The sequence below is a fragment of the Erpetoichthys calabaricus genome, chromosome 12, assembly GCF_900747795.2.
Source record: "Erpetoichthys calabaricus chromosome 12, fErpCal1.3, whole genome shotgun sequence".
In the NCBI taxonomy this organism is placed as follows: domain Eukaryota; kingdom Metazoa; phylum Chordata; class Cladistia; order Polypteriformes; family Polypteridae; genus Erpetoichthys; species Erpetoichthys calabaricus.
In genome coordinates this window covers 113,416,440-113,427,307 of record NC_041405.2, presented here as the reverse complement: position 1 = coordinate 113,427,307, position 10,868 = coordinate 113,416,440, and the positions used below count along the sequence as shown (strand labels likewise).

The following is a 10,868-nucleotide window of genomic DNA, read 5'->3' as shown; positions in this document are numbered from 1 at the left end:
CAGGTCAGATTTTCACTTTGCTCATTTAAATATAATTAAAATAATTTAAATATATAATTAATATAATTGTATATAATTTATAAATTATAAATATAATTTATAATTTAAATATAATTATACACCCTAGTAATATAATTATAAGTAGTAGTAAATATGGAGTAAATAATATTATAACTATATACTATACTATACTATATAGTTCTATACTATTCTATATTCTATATGACTATAGTATTACATAGTATAATAGTATATAGTATTTTAAGTTACACTATTACTTATTTAAATACCAATTATTTACTCTTACTTTCCATATATGCTATCCGACTATTATCTACTGCATATCTTTAATATGAACAAACAAACCCAAATACGCATATTTAAACTTATTACATTTTATTGTCATATACAGTGTAATGCATTTCAACAAACAGAACAATCCTGAATCTGCATTACATAATCAGTAACAAAATTACTAATACTAAAGTTTGTAGATGTGACAATAATAAAAGTAAATGTTTTATTTATATAGAAAACAAACAAAACAAAGTTCCTTGCGTTTCTGACATATCCAAATAAATAAACCACCATGACAAAATAGTCTATAATACATTTACAATTTATACAGTTTTACATTACCATTTTCTTATGAATCATGTGAGCATACACATGGAAAAATAACAAATAAGCCTGTATGTGCCTAAAAAACATCACATAGGTGAGATACACATATTATAAAATAGATTTTTACTTTACATATTGAACTTAATTTTAACTGTTGTCTTGCACAATGAATTATTTAAATAAACAAACAGGGAAAGGTTTCCTAAATGTAAATCTTTAAAACAAGCACAAAACAAGAATGTATCAAACAGTGATGGTAAAAATTTCAGTCAACAAAATGTACAAACATTAATTTTATAAAGTCCGTGATTGGATACCCACTATTACACACAGTTCCAGATGGTGCCTGATGTTAGAACTCAGAAAGCATTGAATGAGCACTAATCTCTTTGGGAAGGTTGTGGCAGATCAAGGTATCACATTTGTCCAGCTTGTCCTCAGCAAAGGTTTAGAAGGCTGGTCTTAATGATGACTTGAAAGAACATGCATTTCACCTGCAGCCAAGAAATCAACAGTTGATCAGTTACTTGAAATTATACAATTTCCTAATTAACTTCTTACTAGACGTGTTTGAGGGTTGATAGTGCTCACCTGATTCTTGATAGCTGTTCTTCCTCTGACGCTCCATTCTTGCTCGTCTCCCTCCATCCCTATCTGCAGCCAGATGAAGCCGTCTCTTAATCCACATTTCTATTTCCTGAGTTGTGGCTCTTGATGTTACAGAGTTTCTTCGTACTGCATCTAAAGAACAGTCATTATACAGTCTGAGTCAATCAGCAGTTGATACTTGGTTATTTGTCAGACATGAGCATTGACTGCATCCAACCATAATGGTAAAGAAACAGGCTGCAAGTGCAGGCTATGTCTTTGTTGTTTATTTTCAGTAAACAAAGCGACTATATAAAATGTAGTTGTATTCTGACAAGAAACAATATTTACAACTAGAGATATTTGTACAATACAGTATTTGCATTCGTTACTGCCTAAATGACTGGCTTTAAATACTTCCCTGTAGTTAGTTCACAAACATGACCAATTGCTTATCACTAATGTTTAACCCGATTACAGGTTAGCATCACTGCTGGCTGAAGACTTTAAGACCCAAAGTAGAATTTTATTCTGTACAAATAGATTGCACTCTGATGCAAAAGCTTCTTTCCCTCTCTCTGTGTCTCTGGAGAACAAGCTGGGGTATGCAAAAATGACAAATTCCTAATGTAAGAACTTGTATATGGAAAATAAAGTAAAGTAGTTATCATACATGGCTATAATTTCCCTTTATTTTTTAACACCATTTAGTATTTTGCCTGATATATTTCATTTAATGTTGAATGTTAAACATTAGATCTCCCCCCCCCCCCCCATTCAACTGGGGTTTCCTTGGTGGCCGGAGGGCCCTGAGCAGCCACTTAGTTTGTTTACATCTTGACCTGGCTATTAAAAAAGTGTTTGTGTGTTAAGGTTTTTTCAAACAGTAGTTTCTGACAAGGAAAGTGACATTTAATAAGGAACAATTGTCCATGTCAATGTGAAACTTAAGATGGTTAATGCAGAGAACATGTACACTTTTTATCTGGTCATAATGCATATAGTTTACCTTTAATAGCTTGATTTATTGTAAACAAACAACAAAAAGATACTCATCTCACAGAAATTTTCAGTCACAGGTTACTTCATTTTAAATGGCAGTGTATGCATATTGAAATCATTATAAATACTCACCAATCACAATATCCTTAATGTGAAGGCTATGAAAACATGTTTTTCCATTTATTCCCCTCCAGTTAAGTTGTTTGGCCAATGAATTGGTGAAAGTTTGCCTCATGATTCTCCACACCGTGTCTCTCACATCAATGCCTCCTTGAATCCCAAGCAATGTAATCTGCCAAAGGTTTACAGAAAGAAAAAAAAATAATTCACTGGAGTTCATAACTTCTTAAAATGCTCGATGCAATAGAAACATTAGGAGGAATCGGAACAAGCAACAAAGTAAAATATACTAGAAGTTCAAGCACCTATGTTTTTAGGTAGCTTTCCAATAAAGCTAATATAGGTGGAGCTATATAATAAAATGTACATGCTGAATCTTTGGGGTAAACTTGGACATGGGACTCCAAGCACCATTTGATATGATATGCCAGCAGTGTCAAATAAAAAAAAGCTTTTGACAGTCCTTTAGCATATTGTCATGCCCAATACTGACGGCCTTTACAGATGTTATCTGTGGTCAGACATGTCAAGTTATGAGCACTTCATTTAATTTTCAACAAAGATTTGACTACAGTAGCAGTCTTCAATACTCCCAAAAACTGACAACCATGCTCGGATAGGAATTTTTTCAGTCCTTTTAAAAATGTAATGTTGTAGACTGTTAAAAGCTTTTCTGACTTAAATAATTAACAATATATTTATTTTTTAACTATGCCTACGATTTTGACTACACATCACAGCTTGTGCATATCTGATGAGCACCATTTGGGCATTTAAGACAATACAACTTGAAGCTGTCGTTGTTTGAAGGTATATGTTTCAGTTGTTATTAAAAAAGTTCTTCCTTACTAGTTTTTTTTTTAAATCTCCACCAACCGCTAGGTCACTTTCAAGCTGTTGCATGGATGTGAGATCTTGAAGTGGAAGAATGTCTTTTTCCAGCACTGGATCTGAACCACTGTCACTACAGCATTTCTCATGTAGGTCTTGTACGGTTTTTAAAATCACTTTGACTTGCTCCATCATCATTTCCTGCTTAACCTGAATGTTTCGAAGAATGGCTAAAACAATGTACAAACACCACAAAATTAATATCAAACAAAATAAGATCATAATTGTCACAGACATTTACCAAAGGGGATGAAATGTAAACTAAAAATTGGCATGATGAAAAGTGGAAAAATAAAGGAAACAGATGAAAAGAGAATCCATCCATTCTCTTCCGCTTATCTGAGGTCGGGTCACGGGGGCAGCAGCTTGAGCAGATATGCCCAGACTTCCTTCTCCCCGGCCACTTCTTCTAGCTGTTCCGTGGGAATCCCAAGGCGTTCCCAGGCCAGCCGAGAGACATAGTCCCTACAGCGTGTCCTGGGTCTTACCCTGGGCTTCCTCCCGGTTAGACGTGCCCGGAACACCTCACCAGGGAGGTGTCCAGGAGGCATCCTGATCAGATACCCGAGCCACCTCATCTGACTCCTCTCGATGTGGAGGAGCAGCGGCTCTACTCTGAAAACCTTCTATGATGAATGAAAACTTGGGACGGCGTTTTCTCTTGCCTGGACGTGGGTCACCGGAGCCCCCCTCTAGAGCCAGGCCTGGAGGTGGGGCTCGAAGGCGAGCACCTGGTGGCCAGGCCTGCACCCATGGGGCTCGGCCGGGCACAGCCCGAAGAGGCAACGTGAGTCCCCCTTCCCATGGGCTCACCACCTATGGGAGCGGCCAAGGAGGTCGGGTGCAGTGTGAGTTGGGTGGTGGCTGAAGGCGGGGACCTTAGCGGTCCGATCCTCGGCTACAGAAGCTGGCTCTTGGGACGTGGAATGAAAAGAGAAGGTAAAATCAATTTAGCTGTATTAATGAATAAAGGTAATGAAAAGTGGGTCCTGTGAGAAACATTAAATACACACACAAAGTTGCACAGATTCATAATTCTTTTACTCAAAATGTAAAACATTTAGGGTAATTATTTTCGTGCTTCACAGTTGAGTCTGGTTATCAGGGCTTTATTTAAAGTGACAAACACAGAGGCAGCTATATTAAAGAGAAACTGAGATAAAACACTTACGGCCATAAATGTCTTGATTTGGTCCATCATTTTGTTGTGAGGTAGACCAGTGTCTAAATGCAGTATTTGCAATTTCCACACACTCTGGGGTTAGGTGCTCTTCCACTGTAGATGTACTTTGATTTTTGTAATCATTTCTCAGGCTTTTCATTTCTTGAGTGCATCTTCCACATTCAGTGTACCTACATTCAGAATGTAGCTGAACACTGTCAGGTTGATGCATCCTGCACATTGATTTTGCATTTCGTCCAAGTTCTCCAAGGTCAGCAGATATCTTGGTGGTTGATTTTGAAAATTTTTGAGGAGGGGTTATCTTGGGTGGTGGAGGTAGATGGCTTTTGGGTTTGCTACAGACATCACCGTCGCTATCACTATCAAATCTTGTGTTTGCTCTTTGGGAAAAGATTAAGAAATTATTGACAAAATACACAGTTATACAACATACAACTGTACAATTATGAGAAAAAATGCTTTACCAATTTAGACAAATTTTCATGAATTAGCCTTGTGGTAGTTATACTAAATTAAATTACAGTATATAGATAAAATGAGATAACTGGATCATTAAACTTAGTGTTTTCTCTTTAAAAGATCAAGTATTACAGCTTGAAAATTCACTGTATTAACACAAGCAACAGTCGGCAGGTGATGCTACAGTTCAAGCATATTAACTATTTCAGGCTTACATTTTCCTTCTTTTTGTCCTTTTTGGAATTTCATCATCTTCTTCATCTTCTGCTGTCTGCAAATCTGAGTGTCTTTCGGCAACTGGAAGCTTCAGTCTTGCAGTTCTGTAATTATCTGTTAAATTCCAGATGTAAGAGCATTTAGTCTATAATATGGATATACAGTACTCAGGAATACAATTATACCAGGGTGGCACAGTGGTAGCACTGCTGCCTCGCAGTAAGGAGACCTGGGTTCCTGTCCTGGGTCTTCCCTGTGTGGAGTTTGCATGTTCTCCCCGTGTCTGCATGGGTTTCCTCCGGGTGCTCCGGTTTCCTCCCAAAGACATGCAGGTTAGGTGATTTGGAGATCCTAAATTGGCCTTAGTGTGTGTATGCGTGTGCACCCTGCGATGGACTGGAGCCCTGTCTAGGGTTTGTTCCTGCCTTGCACCCTGCTGGGATGGGCTCCAGCAGACCCCCGTGACCCTTTTCTGGATATAGTGGGCTGGAAGATGACATATGATATGACAATTATACCAAATATTATAAATACAAACCTGTCGTGTACATAACTTCAACCTTAAATGATTTTCAGTTTTCTTTTGGCTGCTCTTTATTTATTATAGCCTTATGGATATCTCCAGTTTTATATGGTGGCCAAGCACACACTCCATTGGATACCCAATTGGATGGCACCAACTCAACTTCATTGCATTCCGAAAAATTCACAATGTGATACATAGCCTACAAAAATTACTAAAAACAAAGATTTTTTTAAAACATTTATAAAAGTCCTTGATAAATGCACTTACAACATGCATGCATGCTTACAATTACTAATCAAATATAAGTAACAATAATAATACATATGATTAATATATACAGTAAATTATATTAGTTAAACATGATTTCATTTGTACAGTTGAAATAATCAAATTTGCTTACCTAGCAACTTCACACACCACCATAAATCAGTCCAGAATATAAAGAATGCAAGTGGTGGGGTGATGAGAGTTTAAAAAACTAATTAGAAAAAAGCACTTATGAACTCTGTAACACAACAGGAAGGAAGAAACAAACAAAAAAAAATACTGTACCAATTAATCTGTATTTACTGTATATGAAGTAGGGGGATTACAAGATATTTGTCATCTAGTGGCAAACGGACATATTTCAGCATGCCAGAACCAATAGGTAAACACTGAAGATTTGAGGAAAGCTTGGACACAACAAAAATCCCCAGGTATGAAGAATCAATTGGATATTCAAAAAATATGGCCTTGTGTTGGTATTCCTGACAGACAACATATTCCCTGTCTTCATGCACAATTATATTTTGAACTATGACAATTTTATTATCAATTTTAATACAGGAATCCCCTGTAGAAACTTTGATGACAAATCCATTAAACTCCACCTCTTTAAACTGGAGTACTACCTCAAAGTGTAATGGAACTGGACCATCTGAATGTTGCATTTTAAACCTCTTTTGAGGGTGTATGCTAAAATCAGAATTTAAATGCAAGAAGTCAAGCTCTGAAATCCTACGTATAACCTGTGTTAAAGGACAGTGAGGTCGTCTAACCATTTTCTTTAGCTTTCTTAGATAATTTTCAAATGGAAAACCTGATATAACATCCAAACTACCATGGACTTTAACATCTTGACTTAAATGAGTTAGCCCATGTACATTATAGCTGACAAACTCAGGACCATATAACTCACTAAAATGCTTGACAAATGCCACTAGCAAAGAGTTAGCAAAATCATTCATAGTTGAACAGTACTCAGGACTTGCTAAAATGTATATACTCACAGAGAGCAGCATGAAATTTTGATACACCTCAGAGTGAAATATCTCTCTCAAAACAACTGGACCCGTGTACAATAAGAATTGTCTCAACTCAGTTGCTTTCCACCGTAGTCTTTCAAAAAGTGAACGGGGCTTCCTTGCAAACTCGTTAAGTTGGTAGTGTTACGTGGTTTCATTCCTATCAGAAATTAACGACACTTGACTGGCTGAAACACGGCACTGTAGTGGGCCATTGCTTCCTATCCACAAATCCAAGAGACGTCTCATTACTCCTAAGCATACAAGGTGCATGTAATCATGCGGGAATCCCTTAATCATATCTATGATTTCTGAGAGAGGTGAAGATTCTACATGGTGTGCATCATCATCTAATGTTTTAAATGATTCACCTGTTCGAAGACTTGCAGTGGTTTCTGGAAATGTCATACGGTGGTTTACATATACTCCTTTTTGTACACACTTATCACAACTGTGATATCCAGTGTGTGATTTTATGCCCTTAATAAAGGCTCTAGCAGGTGCATCACAAACAACTGAAGATAAAGTGATGAAAAATGTTTTTCCTTTCACAGGAAATCCTTTTCCAATTGTTTTTAACTCATTAACTAGAGCACTCAAGTATTCAGAAAGTGAGTTTGGTTTTGAACATCCACAGAACAATGCAATCAAAACTGGAATCTTGATACAGTATAATTCTTAACAATTCCAAGAACTGGCCAAAACTGAAGTGAAGAACTCTTAAAAATAGGAAGCCCATCAAAATTAAGTTGCAAATTAAAAGTGTGTCCACTTGGAACAGTTGACCATACCTTTTCAAAGAAAGCTCTCAGAGAATGTTTAATGCCAAAGTAATGAAATGAACCACCACCAAGCATTTCAACTATGTAAGCAGTCTTAGTTTTCAGTAAGGACCTTGCATCTTTTGGCAAAAAAGCATGATTAATTCTGAGTATAGTTAGTAATGCAGATAAGGCAATTAAAGGGATACTGAACTGAACAGCCCAATTTCTCAAACTTGCCTGGAGGGTGTCCTGGTAATCGTTCTGCCCACAATCAAAGTTATCATCACTGTCACTCTCTGACTGACTGGATTCCAAATCATCACAAGAACAACCAAACTGAGAAGTTTGAATCTCATCCACATGTATTTCACTGTGAGTGATTTCAATCCCACCACTAACCTGCCTTTCATTCTCCAATGAATCTATCAACTTATTCACCCTCTTTATAGCCCTTTTTCTCAGATTAATGCGTTTTACATTCCATTTTGCCCTGTCCATATTACCATGAAATACCAAAATATACCTGTCAATGCCCAACTACTGTTCAATGCTGCAAAAGAAAAGAAAGGGACAAGAAAATATTATTTATATAACGTATACATAGTGCTACGATTCAAGGCTTATACAGTGACAAACTACATTATGAGATAAACGTTGCCTCCGTTCTGATTGGAACATTGTAAAAAGCTCCAATTGAGCACTCATTATTTGTCAAGACATACCTTAACAAAGTTTAAGTCTGATGCCACCTCCACCATTGTGCGTCTTTCACTCTATAAAAATAAACTCACATTCGCGGGTTTTTACGTTTGCACTTCCGCTCATGCTAACTAAACGCACTAACAGCGAAAAATCTCGGTGTTTCTAAGCGGTTAAAAACTTAATATATCACGTGCTAAAATAAATACCGAATTTTAACGTTACTTGCTTGCCTTCGTCACCGCTTATTATATTTAATATCTGGATATCATAAGTATTTAAGTAAAAAAAAAAAAAGCCCGCCGAATAATTTAAAATGGCTTATATAACAGTTTAAGCACGTTACAGCACCTTGCATACTATGCAATTAATTGGTTACGTTTTTCATAATATAAACATTTTAACATGAACGATAATAACCAACACATAATATATTAAATAATCGAATATTAACTTACCGTTTCACCATCAGTCAACTACAAACTTTAGTGTCTGACTGAACGGGCAACTGTTCGTCACTCAAGGTGTTCCCTCATTGGCTAACGTGAACGTCAGAAGGCAGTCTGATAATTATCTCAATGGCTGGCCACAATGTCAATCAAAGAAATTACCTTTTTTTTAAGCACAGATTGAGAAAATTCGAATCCACAAAAAGGCTGAAAGCAGTCATGGCAGATGCTGGATACTTGTTGAAAATTCTGCCCGCCGTTTATAGTGTTTAAAATTTGGAGAAAGTTTGTAAAGTTCACGATATTTCATCCTTGAGATGTGTTTTTGTTTGTACTTGTCACAAAGAAACGAGATTTCTCAAATAAATAAATAAAAAAACTCCGTGGTCAGTCTGATATTTACATGCATTTTGTAGCCGGCTCTTAACCACACCATCTTCGATTTTGAAATGAAAAAAAAATATATATTGACATATGCTAACTGTAAATATTGCATTTTATTTTAAAGACACCTCACCATGACCCGTCACTGCCCTATTCTGAGTCATGCATCCAATCGCAGAACTATGCTAATGGCCCAGTACTGGCCCACATATGCCGTACCGGAAGCTGATTTGGCGGATTCATAAACTGTGCGCCACATGTGGCCCATATCCATCATGCCGCTGCCAGAAGTGAACCAGAGGTGCCAGTTTTAAACCAGATGTGGCCCACTTGCGGCTGCTATCTGGGATTTCATTGGCCTCCGCTTCAGTCGGAAGTCTGATATAACGCCGCATTAATTTTTCTTTAATAGCGGTGCACACAGCATATACACATCGATGGACGGTAGTTTTACTAACCCCGAAAGTTTCTCCAACTACTCTATACTCGGCGCAGGTTGCCAGCTTGTAAAGGGCGATGGCAATCCGCTTTTGGGTTGGAACCGGTGGTCGGTGGCAACCTGTGATGGGCGCAACATCAGGACTGATGAATCCACACAACATCTCAAACATCGGCCGTGTCATTATAAAATGTTGCAGCCGGAGATTTTCTGTTAAGTCTCTCCACCACCTCCTCCCAGAAGGTCTTATTCCGTCGTCTCTCCCATACCCGTGGGTTTCGTCGCACTGGGGTACTTTCTTCGAGCTCTAGGGCTATTCAGACAAGCAACTGCTTCATTCTGCTGTCGTCTTCGGATATTATGTACAATTCCAATTATTTGTGAAACTGAAATAACAGTAAGCTGGCAAATTTCAAAAAACTGTCTGAATAATCTCTCCATTTCTTTGTTTAGTGGAGGGGGTGTAACGTGGAAAACAAAAGGTAGATAATTTGCGACATACACAAAATTATGTATGGAAACGGCTCAAGGGCAGATTTTTTTCGCGATACAACAAAAGTTATGCGACAGTTCGTTTTGGGGGGGATGACGTCATCACGCACACCATTTTATCGATAAAAAGCCAGTTTGATGGAAACAGGCTGGAGACAGCAAATTTCGCACATTTTTTTTACGTATATTCTGTTTGTCGATAACAAAACCTCGCAAAAAACTGGATGGAAACTTAATGAGTATAATTGAACAGTGGTTATCTTAAAATGCAGTTTTCACCTACTGTCAAGTGATTTTTGGTAGACTGAGAATGCAGAAATTAATTTGATGCAAAGGATGTGGAGGAAACAAAACAGGTTTATGTGCATTTTTAGGATAATCAACTTTAATATGAACAGTTGTTTTTCTTCTCACTTAACGGTATGTTATACACATATATTGTTGCAAGTGTTTGTTTTAGTACATTCAGTAACCCACAGCAGAAAGACTGTGGAAACAATTTTGAGTTAATTTTTCATGCTATTAAATAGCTTTCCGTTACTAATTTCCTATGTTGTTCCTTGATTTCTCAATATGTGACTGTATTTCATTTTTTACTTTTTTCTTAATTATTTTTCTATGTTTACCAATATGTTCTATTTTCTTATATCACATTGTTTATATTTTTCATGTAATTGTATTTTTAATTTTTTATTCTATGTAATTGTTAGTCTACTACCTTTGCCTTTTTCTGCTTTTTCTACCAC

The 10,868-nt window shown here is 36.9% G+C and overlaps 1 protein-coding gene across 1 annotated transcript; it reads right to left on the bottom strand.

The window, feature by feature from the left end:
* Positions 1–558: 558 nt before the first annotated feature.
* On the bottom strand, positions 559–6,094 carry LOC127529838 (uncharacterized). Its single transcript, XM_051934818.1, has 7 exons — positions 5,622–6,094; positions 5,083–5,197; positions 4,397–4,788; positions 3,184–3,395; positions 2,347–2,506; positions 1,216–1,365; positions 559–1,118 (listed from the first exon to the last, which is right to left on the bottom strand). The coding sequence occupies exons 1-7, from the start codon at positions 5,632–5,634 to the stop codon at positions 1,087–1,089; spliced, it is 1,074 nt and encodes a 357-aa protein (XP_051790778.1). The 5' UTR covers positions 5,635–6,094; the 3' UTR covers positions 559–1,086.
* Positions 6,095–10,868: the final 4,774 nt, after the last annotated feature.